The sequence below is a fragment of the Heloderma suspectum genome, chromosome 4, assembly GCF_057233095.1.
Source record: "Heloderma suspectum isolate Gila_16-S chromosome 4, 16-S_ref, whole genome shotgun sequence".
NCBI lineage: Eukaryota > Metazoa > Chordata > Lepidosauria > Squamata > Helodermatidae > Heloderma > Heloderma suspectum.
In genome coordinates, this window is record NC_139461.1 from 71161025 (window position 1) to 71188159 (window position 27135).

General features: G+C 42.3%; 1 protein-coding gene across 1 annotated transcript in view; it reads left to right on the forward strand.

The window, feature by feature from the left end:
* The first annotated feature begins 583 nt into the window (after positions 1-583).
* LOC146346997 (ethanolaminephosphotransferase 1-like) overlaps positions 584-27135 on the forward strand; it is a 62219-nt gene continuing 35667 nt past the window's right edge. The window contains exons 1-3 of the mRNA XM_084849604.1: positions 584-708; positions 16978-17046; positions 24788-24896. Coding sequence (XP_084705730.1) covers positions 652-708; positions 16978-17046; positions 24788-24896 — 235 coding nt within the window. The 5' untranslated portion in view covers positions 584-651. The remainder of the gene's footprint in view (positions 709-16977; positions 17047-24787; positions 24897-27135) is intronic.

The window sequence follows — 27135 nt, forward strand, 5'->3', positions numbered from 1 at the left end:
GGAAAGATTGAAGGCAAAGGGAGAAGGGGACGGCAGAGGATGAGATGGCTAGATAGCATCACCGATGCAAAGAATATGAACTTGAGCACGCTCCGGGAGAGAGCGCAGGACAGGAAGGCCTGGCGTGCTATGGTCCATGGGGTCACGAAGAGTCGGACACAACTTAACGACTGAACAACAACAACAACATAAGTGGTGGATTATGCACACACACATATGCACACGCATATAATTAAAAAACCATATTAACACTATTCCTGTTCTGTGGAGCTATTATACTTTTCAATAAAGGATAACCTTTCAAACGGTAGGATAGAAAAAGGAGGCTGTTCAAGGGACAGTATAGCACACCTGAGGTGCGTGGAAAAAACAGAAGTGTGTACAGTTCCAAGGTGAAATGGATTCTTCGATTGAAACAAAGAGCTAGTGTCCTCATCTCGCTTTACCACTGAATCACTCCCGGGCAAGCAGAGACAAGAGCTCAGAGCAGGTCTGAGCTGACGCGCTCAGCGAGTGACTGGTAGCAGCAGCTCTTCTTCTCCCGCCTCTTTTCTGTGTGTTTTGCTCTCCTCCCTCTCGGCTCGAGACGTAAGCGTAGGACCCGAAAGGAGCACTGAGCAGAAGTTGCGTGCGGTGGACACAGCGCGCACCATGATGCAGAGCCAGTACGTAACTGCCCAACAGTTGGCCGGCTTCCGCCAATACAAGGTAATACAGTTTTGGGGGGGGGGGGAGCCACGTGTTCTCAGCTTCGACCCTCCTCAGTATCTGCCCCTTTAGAAAGCGACGGTCTGCGTTTGCGTGCGTTCGCGCGCGCTTTGTGACTGGCAGCTTGCAAATCCGGTACTGCGCTGCTGGCTCAGCGATTCCCCCGACCCCTGTGATGGAAGGAAGAGGGGCTTGGTTGGTTTCATTCACATAGTTTGGGAAATTCAGGGCGCCCGTGGTAGGAGCAGCAGCTTTCGCTGTTTAGGGAAAGTGGCTGAAGTGTACTTTCTCTTTTCCAAGCGGTAAAGAGCCAGAATAGATAGTAATCACATGGAAGTCCGTAGAAATCTGGCCTGTGTAAACAGAAGTCCCGCAAATCCAGCAAATGCGAATGGACTTTGAACAGGTTGCTCACCTCTTGTATTCAATCAAGCTTGTCTCTACTGTTAACCAGAGGTTTTTGTATGCATCTTCCGCCTAACAGATTGTGCCTTTGCATCTATATTGTTTTCATCATTAGCTATTCTTTCTAGTGCTAAGGATGCAGCATATTGAATTTGGAAGCTGCAGTACTGTACACACATTGAAACTAACCCCTTTGAACAAAGTGGCGCTTACTTCTAAGAAAAGACGTGTAGTTTCGAGCTGCACTGAGATCTAGCATACTACTTGCTATTTTATATTTTGCAGTCCAGTGTGTGTGTGTGTGTGTGTGTGTACTTGGGACATACTTCATACTTGGGACAAAGCAGTTGTGAGCGTGGTATAAACTGTTGAGAATAAACTACTGGCAAAAGTGTAGGAATTAAAATAAATGTTCATCAGCCTGTGCATGTGTTGACAAAGCAGTAGTTAGGCAAGATTCTCAGGTTAGTAACTAACCTGAGAATCTTGCCTAACCACTGCTTTGTCAGACATAAACTTTTGGCTCTTAATTTTTTTTTTTAATGAAATCCAGTGCATGTTTCTATGAGGAAGGGCTCCTGTCAAAATGGCAGCACCCATTACTTATATGAGGTACTACATTTTATTTATTGATGTATTTATATAAAATATTTCTTGGCTACCTTTCAGGGCAAAAGCCCTCCCAAGGCGGCTTACAACAATAAAATACATAAAAGCAATTAAAATATTAAAAGTGATAAAAATATAAAAACAATAAAAGCCAACAATAAAACCTACAATGATGTTAACAGCAGCAACAATAGCAGTCATATCAAGAGAAGGCCAAGGTAAAATAATATGTTTTCAAGGCCTTCTTAAAAGTCTGCAATGATGGAGCATGGCGGACCTCCGATGGCAGCTTGTTCCAAAGATGTGGGGCTACTGCAGAGAAGGCCCTCTCACATGTGTTCACCCACCTGACTGCTCTCATGGGTGGGCAAATGAGAAGGGCCTCTCTTTCTGATCTTAAAGTACGGGCAAGCTGATATGGGGGTAGGAGGTCCTTCAAGTAACTTGGTCCCAGACTGTTTAAAGCTTTAAAGGTCAAAACCAGCACTTTGAATTGGGCTCAGAAACACACTGGTAACCAGTGCAGCAGGCACAGTATTGGCATTATATGTTTGAATTGCCTCGCCCCCACCAGTACTTGGGCAGCTGCATTCTGCACAAGCTGGAGTTTCTGAACCATCTTCAAAGGCAGCCCCATGTATAGCGCATTACAGTAGTCCAGCCTGGACATTACTGGTGTGTGGATAACTCAGGCAAGGTCCATCCTCTCCAGATAGGGCCTCAGTTGGCGTACCAGCCTAAGCTGATAAAAAACACTCCTGGACACTGCAGCCACCTGAGCTTCCCCAGAACTCAGAACCCAGGAGGACTCCCAGACTGCACACTTGGTCTGTGAGGGGGAGTGCAACCCCATCTAAGACCAGCTGTAAACCTCCATCCGAAGTAGCTGGTTTTCCAACCCACAGTACCTCCACCTTGTCTGGATTACGTTTCAGCTTGTTCACCCTCACTATCCCAAAACAGTCTCCAGACACTGGTTCAAGAGTTTCACAGCCTCCCTGGGATGTGCAGATGGAAACGAGAGGTAGAGCTGAGTATCATCCACACACTGATGACATTTCAGCCCAGACTTCCTGATGAGCTCCCCCAGCGGTTTCATGTAGATGTTAAGAAGCATGGGGGACAAGTTAGAATCTTGTGGCACCCTACAGGCTAATGGGCATGGGGTGGAACAGAAGTCCCCCAGCACCACCATCTGAGACCGCTCCTCCAGAAAGGACCGGAACCACTTTAAAACTGTGCCTCCCAAGCCCAATCCAGATAAACGATCCAGAAGGATACCATAGTCAATGGTATCGAAAGCTGCTGAGAGGTCCAGAAGAACCAACAGGGTTGCATTCCCCCATCTATTCCCTGGCATAAGTCATTAACCAGGGCGACCACGGCTGTTTCCATCCCATAACCAGGCCTGAAGCCTGATTGGAATGGATCTAAATAATCAGTTTCATCCAAAACAGCTTGGAGTTGTGAGGCCACCACACGCTCCAGCACCTTGCCCAAAAATGGCAACTTTGACCCAGGGTGGTAATTATCTGGATCCATAGGATCAAAATTTGGTTTCTTCAGCAAGGGCCTCACCACAGCTTCTTTCAAAGCTGCGGAGACCTCTCCATCCCTCAAGGAGGCATTTACCACCTCTGAGGTCCGGATATCCAGCCCAGCTCTGGCAGATTTCACAAGCCAGGATGGGCAAGGATCTAAAGGTCAAATAGCAGGCCTCAGGCCTCCAAGCAGTTTGTTCGCATCCTCAGGGAGCACAAGCTGAAAGGTATCCATAACATGACTAGATGGTGCACCAGCCCCATCCATATCAGACTCTGTCAAAACAATGTCATCCAAGTCAGCGCAAATACGAGCAATTTTATCTGCAAAGTGTCTGGCAAATTGTTCACAGCAGGCCTTTGAGGGTTTGAGTTCTTGTGTTTCAAGGCCTACAACCAAGAGGCCTTTAACCACATTAAAGAGCTCCACTGGACAACACTGAGCAGATGCAATGGTGGCGGAGAAGTAGGATTTCTTTGCCACCATCACTGCCACAGAATGAGATCGCAAGTGGATTCTTACCTGTGTTCAATCATGTTTGTTCTGAGTCTTCTGGTAATTTAAGCTATTACCATGTCTCATGGCTTCTTTTAAGCTTATAGGTGCAATTTGGAAATGTTTGCAAAAAATTGATAACAGTCAGAAGACACTGCAGAATAATTGTCCTCATTTGTTTCAATATGTTCAGCTTCATAATTTTATTGAAAAGACTTGTAGTATTCTCCATTTGAATAGTGAATATATTGTTATGCTCACCCCACTTCTCCAACTGGTGAGAAGTTCCAGGCATGCTGTCCTTATGCAGGTTGGCTACCTTTGGAAGGGGATCTTGTAATATTTGAGTTTATTTACAAATACACAAGTGGAGCATAGGTGGAGGCACAGCTTAAGCACTCTAATAGACATCAGATCTCCAGAGAGGAAGAGAGAGCCAGTATCCCCAAATGCTGTTAGCTTGAAGAGCCCAAACTTGGCTCTCTCTATCACGCTTAGTCTTTATCCAACTTGAAAACAGCAGTCTTCACTCACAGCTAGCTTTCCCCTTGCCCAAAAGGGGGAATCAGTGGGCCGATTTGTATGCTCAGATACACCACAGTGGCTTGTTTAAATCAGCGGCACGTGCTATGCACTAGTAGCCTAATTACCCACCCAGGCGTGGCTTGTCATGTCATCCAAACCCAGGTGGCATGGGTTGATTGAGGGGGAAACAATCCTCAAATAACCCAACAACAAGCCATGCCACCTAGGTTCAGACGACATGACAAGCTGTGCCCTGGTGGGTAATTAGGATGATGGCACCCAGCACCTGCTGCCGATTTAAACAAGCCACAGTGGCTTGTTCTGATTGTGCGAACTGGGTCAGAACAAGCCTGTTCACATATCACAACAGTCCACTGCGGGTTAATTTACCTGTGGGGATTGCTGTGTTTTGCATGGAGCCTGTGGGTGTCTGGCTTGCTGTAGCTTGTCATGTCATGGAAACCCAGGTGGCAGGGATTGCTTGAAGTTTAGACAACCCTCAAATAACCCTAAAACAAGCCATGGGTTATTTGAGGATTGTCTAACCCTCAAGCAACCCCTGCTGCCTGGGTTCACATGACATGACAAGCCACAGCAAACCAGGCACCCAGCACAACACAACAGCCACATAGGTAAATTAGGCCACATTGGGCTGTTGTGTCCTGTGTGTCACATTCCTCTGTCCTCTTCCTTCACAATCAACACACTCCAGGAAACAAAGCTCTAGGCTAACACTACTTTATTGGTTAATGACTAGCTTCGTTACAAATGTAAATTCTAGGAAACTCTCAGACTGCAATGAACCAGCTAATCCACACATCTATGAATATCAATATAAGATATGAAGTGGAAGTTAGAAAAGTTGCCAGCAGTCTGGGCAAGAAGTTTCATGGCCAGACTAGCTCCACAGGGATGCCCCTCCCTTAGGGCGGTTCCCTCCTACATTAGCTATCATGAGTGGTCAACCTGGTGGAGCGTCTTAGCTCTGCCCCTAACTTTTCCCACTTCGCCCGGAGACAAACTCTCATGTCCCTCAAGTCATGCCCTTGCCCCCCCCCTCCTCAACTTGCATTCTCATGGGAGAGGGATGAGGGAGCTGTTCAACCTGTACCATCTGTGTGTCAAGGTCCTGGAAGAAAGTCTCTCTGTATCTGGGCTCACTGGGGAGGTTGCCTCCCTCTCTTCTGGCTGTTCCCATTCTGAATCTGAGCTGTCAGCCATCTCCACACACTCAGATTCATTCCTGACATCATCCCCGCTCCCACAGTTCCTCCCCCACCACTTTCCCCATGAAGGCCCTGGCTTGTGGGAGTAGCGTTGGTGGAACCTGCAGACCAGCAATGGGTCATGCAAACATTCTGCTGGTTCCCAGGAACGATTTTCTGGTCCATTACCCTCCCAGTCCACCAGATATTGCAGCCACCCCCAAAAAAGGCGCGAGTCTACGATGGCAGCGACTTCAAGCTCTTCCTCTCCCCCCACCAAAATGGGAGGTGGGGGGTGCAGAGTCAGAGCGATGAGGTTGTCCAGAGATCACAGGGGAAAGCAAGGAGCGATGAAACACAGGGTGAATCTTCAGGGAGGGCGAGTCTAAAAGCGACAGGGTTGATCGGGCCGTAATTTGGAAAGGTCCAGATGGAGCATTCGCTAATTCGAAGGCCATGACCAAATATTCATAGGCTCTGTACTTGCAACGGAACACTGTCTTCCATTTCACCCCCTCCTGGATGCATATGAGATTATAGTGCCGCACAAGTCCAATTGGGTGAAAATCTTGGCTTGTCTCAGGTTCTCTAACATCTCAGGGAATAGAGGGAGCAGATATTTGTTGCGTATGGTAATGGAATTTAACTTTCTGTAATTGTGCACCCGACAGAGCTTCCTGGATTTTTATTTTTATTTTTTACGAACAGTGTTGGGGTGCCTGCAGGGGAGGTAGAAGGACGAATGAAAGCTTGCTTCAAATTGGTGTCCAAAAACTCTTGCAGAGCTCAAAGTTCCAGCTCCAACATGGAGTACAGCCGCCTGGCGGGGATGGGAGCTCCTGGGATCAAATGAATGGCACAATCTTAGGGTCGAGGCGGGGAGGAACTGGTCAGCCTCCTTCATGTCAAAAACATCCCTGAAGGCAGCATATTTGCTAGGGACACCAGAGTGGGAGAACCACCTCGAGGTGACAGTGACAGTGAGGGGGATGAAGGGGTTAATGCTTGAGTCATCCCCGCTCCGGCTGCTGAGAAGCAATGATGTTCACATTAACCAGATCTATGTGTCATCTTCTCCAACCATCTCTTAACTTTCTCAGGCCATTTATGTATATCAAGAAGCAATCATCTAACTCTTCGCTCCCTTAGAGACACATCACCTGTAGTTTCCCTAACAAAAAATGTGCTTGACGGCTTTGCCAGTACTATTAGCCACCTTGAGTGCCATGTTCTTAGTGGAAAGGTAGAGTACAATCAAATAAATAAACAAAATTAAGGGAGTCTCCAGCAGTACTTCTGGCTGTATTAGTCCTCTTCTGTCCAGACTCCCAATCTTATAACAATATAATGTTGGGAGTAGGAAAGGCTGATTGTCTAAAATGTATAACTTGTTGCCTTGGAGGGCTCTGACTCTGACACTGGCACAGGCAGCTAGTGAGCAGGGAAGGAGTTGGATCCAGGGGGATGGGAGGATCTGGAGCAACCAGGAATGGAAGAAGGAAGATGTCCCTGCCTCCCGTGCAGTGCATTCCAGTGCATGAGATCTATTGATATAGGGTGGGTTAGAAATATTTTAATAAAATATCTAAAAGTTTATTCAGAAATAAGTTTCACTAACTTCAATTAAACTTACTTGCCAATAAGTGTATGCAGGATTTGAGCCTAAGGCTGCATACTTACCTGGGAGTACATTGCATTGAACTCAGTGGGGCTTTCTTCTGAGCAGACGCACATAGGATTGCACTGTAAACCTCCCACCCCCTCCCTGCCCATCAAATTGCCAGGTCGTTAATTCCAGTCCAATCCTGCGCATGTTTACTTGGAAGTAAGTCTTCATTAGAGGAACTTACTACAAAGAAAATGTGAAGCTTTACCCTGAATTCAATGGGGCTTACTTTTGAGTAAACATGCATAGGATTGCATTGTTAGCTATATAATTTTCAAAGATTGGAAAAGTTAGGGACTTGTGAGTGCTTGCCTCATACTGCAAGTTAGAAAGTCCAATTTGTGTTTTTTTTTTGTAAGAGTTGTAATGTATATAGTGAGCAGACAATACAGAACCATAAAATGTGTCATGCTTAAGTACTATAGAGCTTACAACTAATTAAATCCCACTGATTTCAATAGACTTAAACCATGTGATTAACTTTATCTGGATTGGGTCCAATAGGTACAATCTGGCTCTGTTGAAACCAATGGCGTTTTGTAATTGGTGTGGTAAAGACTGCACGGAAATTAAAGTTCTCCACTTTTTGGTTGCCATAGAGATGTGACAGCCAGCTTTGAACAGTATCCCCACCTCTCACATGGGCTTCAGTTGAACATTTTACTTATTTTTGTAACTCTTGTTTTCTGGGACTAACATGGCAACAACATTTCATTCTTATACAGAGCTGTATTAAATTAATCCTCTCTACCTCCTCTGAAACCATATATTTTCAGAATGCATAATTTTAAGTCAGGCAGAGTTTATCAGTTCAGTATGAAATAGCTAAGGTGTGTGTGTGCGTGTGTATTTCCTCTATTGCAGTGACAAGGGATAGGTACAGCCGGAACAGTGATTCTGCATATGTGATAAGGACACTATTTGGAAGATAATTGTCAATTTTTTGTCTATTTATTTAAACAGTTTTTATTCTGCCTTTCCAAAAAGGTAGGGTGGCTTACAGTACAATGAATCTGATACAGTTTCTACCGGGCGAACATCTCATATTGTCTCTCATAAATACAATTTCAAAGCATATAATATGTTATCTAATCAAAGTTTGATTCCTATAAGAAAAGTGAAGTATTAGATTTCAGTTGAAAATAAAAATGAAGAGTCATCACCTTGGTTTTGTTTTAAATAGCTATCAGTAGCAGGAAGCCACAGAAATGGGAGGAATGTTTTTTTGGCTTAGTTTTAAAAGGACAATTAAAGAACATGTATTCCTTTTTTAAAAAAAGATATTAAATAACATGTTTTGTCTGCTTCTGTGGCTGAGATCACTTTATTCCTGCATAATTTATAGAGTTGTCCTTGAAGTAAATATCTCATTTTATGTTGTTGTTCTAGCGTCATTTCATGCATAATTAACAGCTAAAATAGTGACTCTCTCTATAGAGTATTTATTTTCTTTAAGTCATTTAGGCCAGGCAGTTTCTTTCTTTGTGTTTTTGAAATTATTTTCTATATGAGAGCTCCTGCCACCAAGAGAGATTCAGCAAATGGATGCACGGCCAGAATTATACCAATAACATTTCTAAATTCCATCCAGGTAAGTTTTTTTATTAGGTCGATGAATATTATTCATTTTGTTATAGTTTAGTTTATAGTATAGTTATATAGTTTTTTTTAATAGTCGATGAATATTATTATAATTTATTATTTTTTACACTGTCTAAAACTGTTAGATATTGCTTGCCTGCAGTCCTGCTGGATCAAATTAGGTATCTATCTAACTGAGCATTCTGATTTCCACAGTGGCCAAACAGATGCCTCTGGGGAGTTCACAAACAGGGTCTGAGGGCAATAGCCCTCTGTCACTGTTGCTCCCAAACAGCTGAGAGGCTTACAGTGCAATCCTATGGAAGCTTAGACAGAAAAAAGGCCTACAGCTCACAGCATGTCCCAGCCTTTTTTCAGTCTAAACTTGCATAGGATTGCACCTTTACTAGCTTTGAATCTTGAGGCTCCATAGAGCCCCCATAGAGCCATACCTAACAAGTCAAAAATGATACATCCATACAAAAGATAAAACAGCCTTTGTGTCTGAATACTCTTATTCTTTGTACTTCTAAGTGTATCTGCAACTTGCCTTCCCAGTCCCAAATATAACCAGAATTAGTGTTGCCAACTCAATATTGTTGGGGGGGGGGGGGGGTTCCAGGCCTTTCAGACTTTTGTGCCATTTGTTGCATTGGGAAATATCTGCAAAGGGAAAACTTGTACACTGGTTTCTCTTTAACTTTGCAACAGGTAGCATGGTCTGAGGTTTTTGGGTTTGCCTTGCTGCTAGATGCTAGCACAGCAGGGGTAGCAGTGGGACTTTCATTCGATGGTGGGAAGTAAATCTGCATGGACCAGTTTTGTAGTGAATTCCTTGAGAGTGTCCTGCCTTTGTGAGTCTATGCACCCATTCCCCTCTGTCTTTCTCCTGCTGTGCCCACTTATACCCGCCTTTCTGTTTGTGTCCTCCTGTCTTTCCTTCTGCCTTTCCGTGTCTCTGTCCCTGGCTGATTTTTTAAAGACTGATTTTGTACCTGCATTCTCTGCTATGGACTTACTGATGTTCTTTGTGCCTAGAGACTCAAAGAGCTTCTGCACACCATGCTTTTATCCCGCAGCTTTACCGGGGCTTCTGCTTCTGGATTCTTTGCAGGATCAAGATTGGCTTTTTTACACACATGCTTCCCCTTGCTTTTTAGGGGGGCACGTTCTATAGGTTTCATTATACAGCCACTAGAAGGCACTGGTTTAGCACTATTCCAGAAGTACACGCTGCCGATATCCCGGTTCTGGAGAAAATGCCAGACTTTTCTTGATCTTAAAAAAAATGTAATAAAGGTCATAAAGCATGGTAGACACCCGGGAGGGTGACAACGATGTGTAAAGGACCCGCAAACTTCCATGAGTGACTATTTGCGCATATACATATTTACACAAAATCACTGTATATTGCTAAAATGCGCATTATCCCCATATATCACTAAAATGCGCATTATCCCTGTATATTGCTAAAATGTGCATGTGCACAAAATTGCTATAGCAATTTTTCACAAATGTGCATTTTAGCAATATGGCAATTTTTGTACATTTTTTCAGCGTTTTTATTTATTTTCTGCTTATTTTTGTAATGGAATCAGAAAGAAGGAAGAAAATGACCACCAACAGCCATTGGTAGCCCCGCTCCTGTAATGGCCACATGAGCTACTGAGGCTGCTGGGATATGTGACGGAGAGGTTGGAGGACTGCAGGAGGGAGGGTGGTTAGAGAGTGGTTAAGCTAGCCACGCTGAGGGCCATGGTTAGCTGCATGTGTAGCAGGGGCTCTCAGAGTGGTTAGCCTAACCACCCTGCCCCAATGTGCATCTGAACAGGGTCAATATCTGCACAATAATGTACTCCAGGAAATAACCTAGCTGCTGCATTCTGAACTGGAACTACAGTTTCTGAAACAGCCATAGGGGCAACCCCACAAAGCGCATATTACAACACTAGTAATGATAAACCTTTGGGTCCAGGGAGGTTTTTTCTTTTCTTTTCCAGGAGTGGTTGTACCAGTGCCTCCTTAATGACAGCAGGGACTAACTCCTCACACAATGATGTGTTCACCATTCCCTTGACCCATCCAGTCAAACCCTCTTGGCTTGCTGAAATCAGCCATGATGGGCAATGGTCAAGAAGACCTGTGACAGGTCAAACTGTTACAAGTGTCTTGTCCACATCCTCAGGCCGCAGGAGTTGAAACTGATCCCACAAAACTAGATTGTGTATTGGACACCTCATTTGGACCTGTTACAACAGCACCATTAAGATCATTATGAAGGCAAGAAATTTTGTCCTCAAAATGCCTTGCAAAATTGTCACAGCAGGCCTCCAAGGGCAGCAGCATCACATTTACTGGGGCAGATGCTAATAATCTCTGTACCACCTAGAAAAGCTCTACTGGATGCCTACTTGAGGACACAATGGAGGCAACAAAGTAAGCCTTCTTTGCAACCCTGACTGCCATATAGTAGGTGTGATTATGCACTTTCGGACAGTCTCATATGGAGTTTTATGCCATTGGTGTTCTAGCTATCATCCAGCCTGTTTCATTGCTCTCAACTCTCCAGAGAGCCAGGGAGCAACCTGAGCTCCACATCATCAGAGAGAGCACTCAGGACCAATCGTGTTGATGGCCTGTCGCATCTTGCCATTCCATAGCAAGATTCGGGCCTCAACAGGATCACCTGTGCTGGAAAATCCCCCAGAGCATTCAGGAATCCATTGGATTCCGTAAGTTTCCAACAGTAGACTATCTTAATGGGTCTCCTGCCCCTAGAGGGGGAAATAGATGGTGCAAAACCACACTTTACCAGGAAGTGAGAAACTGAGGGAACTTTAATGTTCTACACTGCCTCAGCTGCAGAGCCTTGAAAAAAAGTCTGACTCCAGTTAGAGGAGAGCAACAGGAGTACCTCACAAGATCATCAGGGCCTAACTAGAATGTGAAAATCAACAATAATAGCACAAACTACATGCATCTGGACCAAGTGATGTCTCCATATGCTGCTATACATGCAGAGAGCTGTAACATATTAGGGGCATGTTGTGCTATCATAATACATTGTTTTGAGTTTAATGTTTATGGACTTACCAGCTACGTCCAGAGTGGATGTGCAGCCTCATTGTGAACAATAATAATACATTATTTGTCATGCTTTTAAAATTAGTAATAAAATATATTTACTGCATCATTCATAGTTCATGAATTTTTGTGTAGTCTGCTTACACCAGGAGGAATCAAACTGTTGAAACTGAACACGCTTGCTCCTTGGGTGTTTGGGGGAGCTGCATACTTGTGTAATCACAACTATCTAGGGATGGGGTTACATATTCATGCCATGCATTCTATTGAAATATTAGTATGTTGGAAGCAATAATCAGCTACTGTATCTCCCTGTAGTGTTATACACATGTTTTGTAGAATCTGGTACTAATTTCTGTTAGGGATTAGATCTGATGGTCTGACCTTGTAATCATCTCTCTCATTTTCACTGCATTTCTAGGTTTGTGTGTGGTACAGTGGTCTCACTTTTTCATAGCATATGCACTATAGACTAATTGAATATGTCATTTTGCCAGAGGCCCTACATGGCTAATATATGCACAAGTTAAAAAACGTACACTGTTTTCAAAGTTGTCTTGCTTCGTAGTTAGCAGCTTGAACAAAGTAAATCGATCAGTTGTTGCAGCTAATGTTCACATTAATACAGTATGGAATCATACACTGAAGTATACAGTAGCATAGACACAATAGCAACACACCTTTATATTTCTATATAAAAGTATTGATTTTATACATTCTCCTGTTTTCAAGAAGCAGAACAGGACAAGCAAATGGATTTGCAGGCAATATCATGCTGAACAAATATTATGGGGATCCCACAAGTCTCCCTGACCAATATATTTTTCTTCTCTGCTTGGATTGACATAGAGGCAGGCAGGCAAGCAAGCAGACATTCAGGTTAGCTACTTTGGTCTTGCTCCACACTGTACATCATAAATACTGTGCTACAGAGAAGAACTAGTCTTGTGACCCCCACTAGCAGGCTATATATATTTTTAAATTGTGCTATAACTGCAGACATGACCTCAAAGTTCCTCTAAAGACTAAGCACTATGTTCTTAGCTTTGAAGAATGTTTTAAAAAACACAAAACAACCCAGCACTTTATAATGGATCTGCTCATGTATTTAACACAGTGATTTAACTCCATCCTGAAGCAGATGGAGTAGCCTGTGAGAAGGAGAGAAGTTTCCCTCTCACTTGTAAGTACTGTATCTGCTTGCACATTGTGATGTAAATACACTGCTATGAAGTGAAGAATTAAATTTTGATCCACAAAGCTCTGAAATATCTTTTTAGCCATCTATACACTAACAGAATATAGAAAGCAATTGCACATAAACACCACCTACACCTCAGTTTATCAGATAGTTTATATGAGATGCACAGCACATAAATGCAGGTGGGGAGAGGTAATACATCATCTGTATCAATTCCTCCTTTAGGCACAATTTTGCCCTCATTCTTAGGAGGTCATTTGACATCAGATAAGGTCCTGCCTCCATAAAGTGGGAAGGCAGGGCTAAAGAGGTCCATCTGGCAAAGTTGTTGCACATAGATTGACAGGCTGACATATATTAATTTGCTCCAAGGCACACTTGATCCATCAGTGAGGCCGCCTGTGGCTTACAGCCTGCTTTTCCATCTGAACCTGCACCAGTGCCCTCTGCTATGCCAGGCTGGGTGTACCCCATGAGCCCCAGGGGCCTGTAAAAGTGGCCCAACCTCTCGCCATGCGTATAGGTACGCTATACTCACCTGACAGTGTATATGCCAGGTTGGCTCCCGCTGTTGGCTGCGGTGTTGGCTCAACCGTCTTCCCCACGGATGCAGGTGGCATCTACAGTTGTCCGTGTTCAGCCTCTCCAGTGCTTCCAAACAAGCTAGGAGGGCAGACAAAGCATTGGCCTTAACCACTATCTGGGTTTTCTTTACTGGCTTAGTCATAGGGCACAGGGTGGGACTGCTTGTCCAGGATAGGATGTTGTTGGGCTTGGGGCCCTTGGGCTTTTCAGGTGCATCCAAATGTGCTAGAATAGCTGCTACCACTGCTCCTTCATCGTCCTCAGAGGAGGACAAAAAATGGGAAAAAAGCATTTTGTAAAAAAATGTTTTAAAAATTCAGGTTTGTAAATGGGTTTTGTAAATCTGTGGCATGCTACTAATCCTTAAAACTGTTTGGGGAGATATTAAGAAAAGTTAGTAAAGACACAATCCTATGCATGTTTAGAAAGAAAAAGGCATGGCTGGTTGGTGAATATTGGAAGTTGCAGACTTCTTTCTGTCTAAACATGCATAGGATTGCACCCTAATTTATCTGTTATGAAAATAAACAACTTATTGTATTTTTACCCTTTATGCTCCTTTCTTATAAGAAATTGAGAAACAATCTCTGATCTAAACATATATAGTCATAAAAAGTAACCAAAAAATTAAACAGCCTTTTGTGGCATCACTTTGACTCCTGGCACTTTGTGTGGATGGTTTTTCAGTTTTATTAGTCAAATAGGGGTAGAATTAATCACAAAAGCTGTAAGAACATGTACTTCATATTGCAATTCAAACCTCAACATCATTGAGAAATAGAGTTGTAGAAGACGTACACAAATATTTTATGATTCTTTTTCAGTGCTGGGAAATACATTTGACTCTAGCGGTTGACCCAGGGTTAAGTATCCTAAATGACTGACAAAGTTGGTTTGGACTGCAATTAAATAAGAGTGCAATTGAGAATCATACCTATGTCAGTATGTTGCTGTAGACCTGAAAAGGAGCCTTGTTTTCTCTTGGTAAATAAATAGCCAAAATATTTGAGCCTCAGCTTCAGTATCTGTCCTTCCAATGAGCAGTCAGGGTTGATTTCCTGTAGGATTGACTGATTTGATCTCCTTGCAGTCCAGGGGACTCGTAAGAGTCTTCTGCAGCACCACAGTTAGAAATATTTCGACACAGCTCAAATATTTTGGCCACCTAATGTGAAGAGAAAACTCACTGGAAAAGACCCTGATGCTGTGAAAGATTGAAGGCAAAAGGAGAAGGGGACAGCAGAGGATGAGATGGCTAGATAGCATCACCGATGCAGTGAATATGAACCTGAGCACACTCCAGGAGAGAGTGGAGGACAGGAAGGCCTGGCGTGCTATGGTCCATGGGGTCATGAAGAGTCGGACACGACTTAACGACTGAACACAACAAATAAATAGCATCTTAACATTATTCACTGATTTACCTAGAGATGATCTATTTCACTTGGAAGTTTTAAAAAGAGCAATATTAGTGTTATGTCCAAATTTCAGATGGTAGCTTTCTATGGGGGTGTTTGGACGATCGCAGGGGAAAAGAAGCCATCATGGTTTCTCCCCACCCCCATGCATGCCACGCGCATGCCTGTTGTTTACATAATTACCCCCGCTGCAGCACAGGTTGGTGTGTTGTGCAAACCCAGCATACGGTGGGGGTGGCTTCATAACCACCCTACAATCGCTATAGCATGTCATGGGTTGTAGGATGAGTACGAAGCCGCCGCACCATGCGGCAGGTTCACATGACACACCAACCCACAATGGCTTCTTCTCCCCGCTCCCCGTGATCATTCAGACCCAGACTATATGTTAATGATGAAAATATATCAAAGCAGGGGTGGATAGAAGGTAGGTCAGGCTCTACGGGTAGATCTCTAGGTGATTTGCAGCAGATCAGTAAGGGTTTCTAACTCCCATTACTTTAACAGTGGTAATAACAATAAGGTAATACTAATAAATTAGGCTGTTAAAAAAAAGAAAACCAGGAGTCGATTTTTGTATATGAGAACGTGAACTCAGTTCTCGTAATGAAAAGAAAAAGGGACCATGTTTCTTCATAATTCCAAGGATATGACTTCCAACTATTTTTCACCTGACTCCAATAAAAAACAATGTAGATCCTGCAAGCTTTTAATCTGCCCACCCCAATATTAAAGGATATCAATTAACACTTGGGAAACAAGTCATTCATATAACAATGTATAGTATTAGAAAAGTGTTTGTAAAGGTACTGGGAAAACTGAATATGCACTAGTTATAGAAGTATTGCTTATAGTGAAGAGAGTGTTTGATTTTGGCTCTAGACTCTGGTTCAGATCTTCACTCAGTCATGAAGCTCACTGGATTGAATTCGGGTGCAATTCTATGCTTGTTTAGACAGAAAGAATGCCTGTGACTCCCAGCATACCCCAAGCCAGCCATGCTGGCTGGGGCATGCTGGGAGTTGTGGGCTTTTTCTCTGTATGAACATGCATAGAATTGTGCCGTTAGGAAATTTGTTATATCTTAGCTTCTCTTGTCTACGTAGATTAATTCTATGGATAACTCTATGGAGTGGGATACAAATGTGATAAATACATTAAAACTGGATAAAAATGGATGAGAGTTGCTTGGGAGCTATGTTTGATCCCACATTTTTTGCAATACTATATGAATGTAGACACTGTCTGTTTATTTATTTATACTTAGATACCACTTAATATAATTAAACCTCTAAGTGGGGTGGGTATAGTTGAAGATCTGCTTTGTTGTTTATTTTCCTGCCAACTTGATGATAGTATAAGGGGAAGAGTTATTGCTGCTCTTATTTATCTCTTATTTATATTTATTTATTTATCTTAGTATCCCTGGATGTTCCCAAAAAAAGCCTGTTATCTGTTGGTGAAGAGGAACAAAAACATAATAGAAAAAAAGTTGAGAAATGTTTAATTGAGACTGTGAAGATGTATTAAAAATGTGTAACTAATAAATTATGAAGTAATAACCAATCTGTGATGGTGATACTGAATTATTCTTAATGTGTGGATGTGTTTTTATTGTTTTTGAGTGTGAAAAGTGTGTGCTCTTCTGTATGTATAGATTTGGGAAAATGATTTGGCCTGTCGTTGTATAATAATCTACTGTTACTAGTACTGTATAAGGAACATGTACAACCATTTTAAAAATAAATGTAAGGCCATATATTTTTCAGAAGAATTTTATATTGTCATTCAATCAGGTTGCCACCATGTAAATAAAAATAAAACAGAAGCTATTATGGTGAATAATCATAGAAATGAAATGTAGTTGCTTTTTTAGATTGCTCTCTACACTTTGTGAAAGAAAAACATTTTAAATGTTCTGATTTGATGTATGTTTATTTGTTTTGCTTGCAGTACTGTGCTGTGGACACAAATCCTTTATCCATTTATGTTATGCAGCCATTATGGGATAGAATAATAAAGGTAAGAGTCTTCATATGAGGATAACTAAATCATATTTTAAATAGGATTTCATGGTATCTTGTGTTTTCAGTTGGGTGTATTGGCTATGTAGTAGCACCTAATGTATAGAAATGAATATATTTAAAGCTCACTATAATTACCATTCCCCTTCATGGATCACTGCCTTGTTGTGGCGAAGGGGCTTGCGTAACTCAGTGAAGCCATAAGCAATGCCGTGCAGGGCCACCCAAGACGGACAGGTCATGGTGGAGAGTTCTGACAAAATGTGGTCCACCGGAGAAGGAAATGGCAACCCACGCCAGTATTCTTGACAAGAAAACCCCATGGAATGTATCACAAGGCTAAAAGATATGACGCTGGAAGATGAGCCCCTCAGGTCGGAAGGTGTCCAATATACTACTGCGGAAGAGCAGAGGGAATTTCCAAGTAGCGCCAGAAAGAGTGAAGCGGCTGGGCCAAAGCCGAAAGGACACTCAGCTGTGGATGTGTCTGGTGGTGAAAAGAAAGTCCGATGCTGTAAAGAACAGTATTGTTTAGGAACCTGGAATGTCAGATCAATGAATCAAGGTAAGCTGGAGGTGGTCAAACATAAGATGGCAAGATTGAACATCGACATCTTAGGAATCAGCGAACTAAAATGGACAGGCATGGGCAAATTTAATTCAGGTGACCATTATATCTACTACCGTGGGCAAGAATCCCGTAGAAGAAATGGAGTCACACTCATAGTCAACAAAAGGGTGGGAAAAGCCGTACTGGGGTACAATCTCAAAAACAATAGAATGATCTCAGTACGAATCCAAGGCAAACCATTCAACATCACAATAATTCAAGTCTATGCCCCAACCACTGATGCCGAAGAAGCTGAGGTTGATCGGTTCTATGAAGACCTACAACACCTTCTAGAACTAACACCAAAAAAAGATGTCCTCTTCATCATAGGGGATTGGAATGCTAAAGTAGGAAGTCAAGAAATCACCGGGATAACAGGCAAGCATGGCCTTGGTGTACAAAATGAAGCAGGACAAAGGCTAATAGAGTTTTGCCAAGGGAACACACTGATCATAGCAAACACTCTTTTCCAACAGCACAAGAGGCAACTGTACACATGGACATCACCAGATGGTCAATATCGAAACCAGACTGATTATGTCCTTTGCAGCCAAAGATGGAGAAGCTCTATACAGTCAGTCAAAACAAGACCTGGAGCTGACTGTGGCTCAGATCATGAGCTGCTTCTTGCAAAATTTCGGCTTAAATTGAAGAACGGAGGGAAAACCACTAAACCATTCAGGTATGACCTAAATCATATCCCTTATGAATATACAGTGGAGGTGACAAATAGATTTAAGGGATTAGACCTGATAGACAGAGTGCCTGAGGATCTATGGATGGAGGTCTGTAACATTGTTCAGGAGGCAGCAACTCAATCCATCGCAAAGAAAAAGAAATGCAAGAAAGCAAAGTGGCTGTCTGATGAGGGGTTTACAAGTAGCTGAGGAAAGAAGGGAAGCGAAAAGCAAGGGAGAAAGGGGAAGATATACCCAACTGAATGCAGAGTTCCAGAGAATAGCAAGGAGAGACAAGAAGGCCTTCTTAAATTAACAATAATTGTTAAATTAACAAGAAATCGAAGAAAACAACTGAATGGGAAAGACTAGAGATCTCTTCAAGAAAATCGGAGATCTCAAGGGAACGTTTTGTGCAAAGACGGGCATGATAAAGGACAAAGAAGGCAGGGACCTAACAGAAGCAGATGAGATTAAGAAGAGGTGGAAAGACTACACAGAAGAACTATACAGGAAAGATCTGAATGTCCCTGATAGCCATGATAGTGCGGTCACTGAACTTGAGCCGGACATCCTAGAGAGTGAAGTCAAGTGGGCCTTAGGAAGCATTACTAACAACAAAGCTAGCGGAGATGACAGTATTCCAGCTGAGCTATTTAAAATCCTAAAAGATGATGCTGTTAAAGTGCTGCACTCAATATGCCAACAAATTTGGAACACTCAACAGTGGCCACAAAACTGGAAAAGGTCAGTTTACATTCCAATTCCAAAGAAGGGCAATGCCAAAGAGTGTTCAAACTACCATACAATTGCACTCATTTCACATGCCAGCAAGGTGATGCTCAAAATCCTACAAGTTGGGCTTCAGCTAGTATGTGAACCAAGAACTACCGGAAGTACAAGCTGGGATACAAGTACAAGCTGTTTCGAAGAGGCAGAGGAACTAGAGATCAAATCGCCAACATTCGCTGGATCATGGAGAAAGCAAGAGAATTCCAGAAAAACGTCTCTTTCTGCTTCATTGACTACGCTAAAGCCTTTGATTGTGTGGATCACAACAAACTGTGGCAAATTCTTAAAGTGATGGGAGTACCAGACCACCTCACCTGTCTCCTGAGAAACCTGTACAAGGGTCAAGAAGCAACAGTAAGAACCGGACATGGAACAACTGATTAGTTCAAAATTGGGAAAGGAGTACGACAAGGCTGTATATTGTCGCCCTGCTTATTTAATTTATATGCAGAGTACATCATGAGAAACACAGGGTTGAATGAATCACAGGTCGGAATTAAGATTGCCGGGAGAATTATCAATAACCTCAGACACGCAGACGATACCACCCTAATGGCAGAAAGCGAAGAGGATCTAAAGAGCCTCTTGTCGAGGGTGAAAGTGGAGAGTGCAAAAGCTGGTTTGAAACTCAACATTAAAAAAACTAAGATCATAGCATCTGGCCCCATCACTTCCTGGCATATAGAAGGGGAAGAAATGGAAGCAGTGACAGATTTTATTTTCTTGGGCTCCAAGATCACCGCAGACAGTGACTGTAGCCATGAAATTAAAAGACACTTGCTCCTTGGGAGGAAAGCTATGGCAAACCTAGACAGCATAGTAAGAAGCAGAGACATCACCTTGCCGACAAAGGTCCGTATAATCAAAGCTATGGTTTTCCCAGTAGCAACGTATGGCTGTGAGAGCTGGACTATAAGGAAGGCTGAGTGCTTAAGAATTGATGCTTTCGAACTGCGGTGCTGGAGAAGACTCTTACAAGTCCCCTGGACTGCAAGGAGGTCAAATCAGTCCATCCTAAAGGAAATCAACCCTGACTGCTCATTGGAAGGACAGATACTGAAGCTGAAGCTCCAATATTTTGGCCACCTAATGCGAAGAGAAAACTCCCTGGAAAAGACCCTGATGCTGGGAAAGATTGAAGGCAAACGGAGAAGGGAACGGCAGGGGATGAGATGGCTAGATAGCATCACCGATGCAATGAATATGGACTTGAGCACACTCCGGGAGAGAGCAGAGGACAGGAAGGCCTGGCGTGCTACAGTCCATGGTGTCACGAAGAGTTGGACATGACTGAACGACTCAACAACAACAACAATAATTACCATTAAAGTTACATTACTTTGATAGCTAACCATAATATAAATATTCTACCAACACAGCCATTTCAAATAGGTCAAGAAATAAGTGAGGACCCAAGACAAATGAGTAGAATAAAGATAGAAAGATGAATTGTAATGAAATATGGGGAAATTACATGTACCAGGATAGCCCATAAACCACAATGCAGCAGGCTATTTTCTGCCTAGAAATTATGTCATTTGCGTATTCAAGTCTAATGTTGCCAGCCATACCAAATTAAGTTTCATGGATTCATAGGATGCTTCTGCCATCATCAACTCTGGGAGATCATGTTTGTAGGCATGGGGCTGTATATTGGTGTCACAGCCTGTAATACAGGGCCTATGTGGCTGAAAGATTATATTTTTACTGTCCAATCCTGGAGAATTGAATGTGTCTGCAGAACTTTGTTTTGAGTTAAATACGTCCTTAAGTAAAGGGACTTAAATATAAACCATTAAAATGCTTAGAATGTACAGACAGGGATTTTATATTAGATTCCCAGTATTATGTCTTGCTCTTCCATCCATTATAAAATGTCTGTCTGTCTTCCATTATCTTCTTTATTCTAGAGCCTGAAGATATTGCTACTATAATTTGTTTTTCATACAACATATGATAAATAAGCTGTGTCTGCTCACTCAGGTATTACTCCAGGGAGCAGGTTTTTCCTTTAAGAAGATGAAAATAAGAGCCATTACAATGATCACAGAAAAATATGAGTACCACTTCAGATGTGCGAAAGAATCTGAAGAAATAAAATCACTTTGCTGAGACACTCTGATGCTTTTCTCCAACCATAGCTAACAACCCTCAACATAAATCTGTATTGAAGGAAGTAATAGTATATAACGAATAAGTGTATCTTAGAGTGTGATGCTATTGAAGTATTGAAGAAAATGTGAAAGTAATAGTCAAAAAATGTGAATGCATATTCGTGTATACATCCTCTTTTCATATATATGGACAGAATACTTAGATTTAGTAAAGCATAGTCTCTATAATGTGTATATATGAAAATAAATGTTTTATTGGATCTTCAAGAGTAGCTTGTTTTAAATGGCATGCATATTCATACACCAAAAGTCACCATGGAAGGGAATGCTTATATCCTGATCTAGTAAAAACACTCATACCCCATTAATTTTTTTAGAACAGTATTGGGAGGATGCAGTGTTGATGAGAAAAACTTTAATATTGCCACAAGAGAAATAAGGCTATTTACTACATCTCATTAGCCACATCCAGGCACGTTACATGAGTGAAAATAACTTGCAAAATAAGTTTTACATATATTTGGTTACACAAACTCAAGAGCCTGCAGAATTGCTTCAAATTTTTTAGGCTTAAAGGTCTGCCAGGAACCAAATAAGCACTTAAAATTATCACAAGTTGCTTTTCTTATATGGAGACCATCCCATATATATGAAATATGATACTAGATGGATCCTTGTCTATTTACGCTACTGCAAATTTTAAAGCAATTGTTATGGGCTTGTTACATTACCAACTGATGAGTATGGCCATACAGTTGTCTTTAGATTCAGAATTATATCTAACAGGTTTTCCATGCATGTTACTCATTATGCATTCAGACTTTTCTTTTGAAATAGCGGTTTTGAAACATCCATGTTTAAAGACAGAAGGACGATCTGTTTCAGGAATTGCCCCCTCCCACTAATTCTCCCACATAAGGAGGGTGAGATTTAACCATTATCCCCCTCCCATGATTCTTTTGCAGCTCCACAGCTTTCAATAGACACAGGACTATAAAATTCACTATCAGTACAGTGAAACAGGGCCACCCACAGACAAAGCAGAGTTTTCTGCATACTTGGGGGAGTCCGCAGTTATGCAAATGAAAATTGTCCTCCAGGAGCCACAACATGTTGAGGGCAGTTGAGTATCAGGTTAACCAAAAAGAGGCAGAAGTGGTCCACGTGCGCCTTTAGGAGCTTATAGAAAGGGGGGAAGGATTAGAGTCTAATCCTCAATGTGAACCTAATTCCCTCTTAGTCCAGGTTGCTATAAAAACTGTTGTTGTTAAATAGCTATGTAAAAACAAAAATGGGCTTAGATCTAACTATGTTCTTCCACCAGCAAAATGGAACCACTGGTGGAATGGAACTTCCCCGTCATCTCCTCCCCACTGCAGCCACCTGTGCGTCTCTCCAAATCTGATCAGGGAGATGACCCTCCAGAGCAAATACAGGGGGGTGGGGTACACGGGGAGCTACAGAGAGGAGGATCTGCCTCTTCCTCCAGAGCAGATTTGGGAGGGTGTGCAGGGAAATGCAGTGGAAGGAGAGGAGAAGGAAATCTTGTTCCACCAATGAATCTGTTCCGCTGGCGTTTTTGAATGGCAAAATACAATAAACTGTTTACAATAAAGAAAACTCTCATAGAATAGTAGGGTTGGAAGGAGCCTATAAGACCATCGAGTCCAACCCCCTGTCACAAGACATTATAAGGTTTTAAGGGCTCTGGCCCCTTTGAAGCTATTTAATAGGATCAGAAGAAAAGCACTTTCTCTGATCCTAATTAACTCCCTCTCCCCATTATTTTCAGCTGCAAGGTATTTCGTGCTAGACTGCCAAAGCTTGTGGTTGAGTGACCAGGAAACTACCTACCTAGTTCCAGAACGCAACAGTCTTACACTTCTGTGCTGTTTTTTAAAAATCATGTAGCTATGCTGTTGCATAGTGCTGTTGAAGCAGGTTGATAATATGGTGAAATACAGGTTCTCTTCCATTATCAGGTCTTAAGTGCTCAGGGAACAGGCAGCTTGTCTAATGTGTGTAATTGTAATAATAAGGTTATATGACAGATGTACATGCTTTTACCCTGTTTGTGTGGTGGATGCGAGTATGCTTGTATCAATGTAAGTCTTTCACTCTCAGGGACATGTAAAGTAGGGAATCTTTGAAATAGAATCAAAATGTGAAGTGTCTCCTGTTTCATTTGTGTATTCATGTGGTTTTAATATATATATTTCAGTATAGCCATAGTGACCAGATCCTCCAGTTGTTTGTTTCCTTAAAAAGTGTTAAGAGCTGAGATGCAAGAGAACTGTCTCTGCTGCAGAAAGGCTGAAGTTCCACACTGCAGAACAGTAATAGGTGCAGAAGTTAGCCTGCAACAGGGAGCCAGCATCTTTTTGCCACAGTAGTGTTGTTTTCAGAGAGAAACTGTGTGCGCATGTGCGCACATGCATGAATGTGCATTCACACACACCACCCTTAAATGGTTATAGAAGTTGAAAACATACAGATCAAACCTTAGCCTTTTTGTTGGTATATTTACTTGTTTGTCACTAATACCTTAAATGTTTACTGTTTTATCTTTGCTATTATTGTATGTGTTATTTGGGGTGATCACTTTAAGGTTTCTGAAGGAAACAAATATTCACCTTTAGTACCAGTTCAGTGCTACCTGACATCTAAAGTTTCCACCTACTGCCTGCCTCACACCAGGTATTCTGTAAATCAGAAGTTACATGTGGAGAACAGCCCCTGAAGGTGTGCATAGCCTTGTCAAACTTCTGTTTCACAGTTCAGCTAGGACCTTGACAGATAAGCTAGGGTAGTAGGGATGTAAATTGGTTGTAAATGCAGGAGGCAGATACATTTTTAGGAGCCAAGTTTGGGATGATTCTTTCATCCCTCTTCCTACCTACCCATCCCACTATTATTCCCCTTTTCCCCTCCCTGCCAAGCTATTTGAAACAATGTGAAGGGAGGAAGGGACAAGTTTCTTCTATGAAAGAAACAACCCTCTTCTCATTGCCACAGTGTCATATTTTCATTCCTCCAGGGAAGCTGTGTAGGATGGAAACTGAGACCAGGATATATGTGTGGAGCAGGGGAATAATGCTAAAAGGTAGGCTTCAGAATTCTGCATCAGCTGTAGCTTCTGAAACATTGTCAAGAGCAGTTTTACATATTGGATAGCAATGATACAAATGGGAGATCACCAAATAATTATGGTAACAAGAGGCATAACTAGTTTGTAAGCTGGAGCTGATAAAACCTACCCCTAGTTGCTGTTGCTACCAGGGCAGCAAATAGCATATATATTTCTTTCTACCTGGGGGATTTAAGGAAGTAAAGAGTCTAGAATCAGACACTATGAACACAGCCAGTTGAAGACTACTGCTCTCTGCTGCACACCACAGTACCACACTGTGGTGCTGCAGCCTTTTTTTGATCTCTGCTATATAAATAGTACAAAAACCTTTTATATGACACAGTAACTATTTTGTCAATAGGGCAGGGAAATTCCAGTTCACAAATATATTTTTTTTCTTCTTTTAAATTGTGCAGATAGTACCCTTGTGGGTTGCTCCTAATCTTCTAACCTTCACTGGATTTATGATGATTTTAATTCATTATTCTGTATTATCCTTTTATGACTGGGACTACACTGCATCAGGTAACATTATTCATTTGTTTCTTATAGCTCAATCTTCTTTCCAACATTACATGACCAAACAAGAGGGAACTTGAATTCACTGTATATTCACAGTGGGCTGTGATAAACCAATATAGCATGACACTGTAGACAGCGCAGCTACACTGGACCAGCAAAGGCAACTCAGTGTGCTATTAACTCTGCCGCCTATACTCCTATTGTGCCATCAGAACCCTCATCAGTAGATCAAGCCTAAATCTCAGTCACCAAGGCCCACGCTTATGAATAGGGTGTTGAGTAAGCAGATCATCAACCCACCCAGCTGCCACACATGTGCACACAAAAAGAAACTTAATTGGCGTCTTTGTAGACCATATATAGGGGTTATAAAATGCCCTTAGCTGGTAATTTGTTTTGACACACATGCTTGGGAATTTGGGAGTTGAAGTGCAACTGTACTTAATTTTTTTTTTATTTTCAAAGCACTGTAGCCCTCCCCCCACCCCCCAGCCCCAAAGTTGTGAAGGCTGTTGGAGTGTTGTGCCAGGGAGCTCCAGATGCTTGTGGATGGCTCTCAGTGTCCAGAACCAACCGTGCTCCCCCTCAGACCTCTAGCAGACTTGGAAGCTTGTTTAGACCTTCAAACAGACTTTCCTTCTATCCATCTGTGAGGAGCTTCTAGGCACTGAGAACTCGTAGACACAGATGGTGGGCTTTTCTGCTCTAGGAGTTGTGCATACTTCCACACAGCTCTCAAGGAGAAAAAGAAAGTGTGCAACAGTCATTTCCAGTCCTCCTTCACAGCTCTACCTCAGGGCAGGTTGTGAGGGCTAAATTGCATCCTACATTAAATGCATAGCATGTAGCTGATATTAACTTTGTTTTACTTTAGTGTAAGCATGCAAGGCCCTAATCTGGATTGGGACCTCTGCACCTGGGGAGGGGGGTAGACCTTCCCACCTGGTCACTCCCCTCACCCTAAACTTGTCCCCCTCCCTGCATGGGGGCTAAAAAAAACTCAGTTGACACCAATTGAGGTTTTTAGGGAAGTAGCTGGGTGGGAAGGTTTAACCCCATCCTGCACACAGTGGCCCTAATCCAGATAGCGGTCCTGCATGCTTGCACTAAAGTAAAAAAACCCATTAGGATCAGCTACATGCTATGCACTTACCATAGCATGTTGCAAGTCATTTGTGGTTGAGGTAGCAGCTATGGTCAGGAATAGGAGCTGACTGATGCTTTCTTGCCCCTTTGGGGACCTATGGTATGTTGCTTCCAATACTCACCAGCCAGAGTTATCTGCAGGTATTTTGCAAGAAGCATGACCAGGACAGAGGGTTGAAAGTGGCATTTAAAAAGTCAGTGATGCAAGCATCCCTAAAGCAATATAAGCAGTCAAACACAAGAGCGATATTTCATAACTGCAATATATTACAAGGCTCTGAAGGAGTAGTTGTTGCCCAATATGTTGGGGTTGCTTCATGTTTTGGCAATTTCATACATAGAAATCACTTTTGTGTACCATCCTAGCATGTAGCTGATAACATGCCAATCCTGCACATATGTAAATTACTATAGGTAATTGAGGCATAGACATGCTAAAAGGCCACAGCCAATCACACTTTCCAGTATATGTACATACAACAATTTATATGCCTATAGGATTGTCATTAAGAAGCAGAAATAACCTCCATATATGAAAGCAGTTTGTATACGCAGCAGTCCATCATATTGACCAAACGGGAGTTATCTGCATTTTTTTCTGGAATTTTTTTATTGGGGGGCATTAATAGCATCTTCTGGGACAAGGCAGTTTGGGAAAATGACATGGGGAAGGGTTAAAAACAAACAAACAAACACACACACACACACACACACACCTCTAGTACCACTGCTCCAGTCAAAATTGGAGCTCTTGCCTGCTCCCATGGCTGCTTTAAAGCTAAAATATAAAGAGTCAATTGGTCTTATCACAGATTCCCCTGCATCATACCTGTTTCAGCCCTGAGCACTGGCTCTATGGTCACAGTGAAGATTTGTGACTAGCAAATCTCTAGCAGCTGAATGAGAGAATGTGTATCTAACTGTTAAGCAGGTACATCTCTAACCCGTTCTATGTGATATTTGCCTATATCACAAGGTAAGGGTTGTAAGATGCAAGCCCTAAAAATATGATGACAGGCTCAACTCTGGGTTGTTTAAAGGATGTTAATTATGAAACACTTCGGAAGCACATATTTCAATAGTTTAACCCTTATTA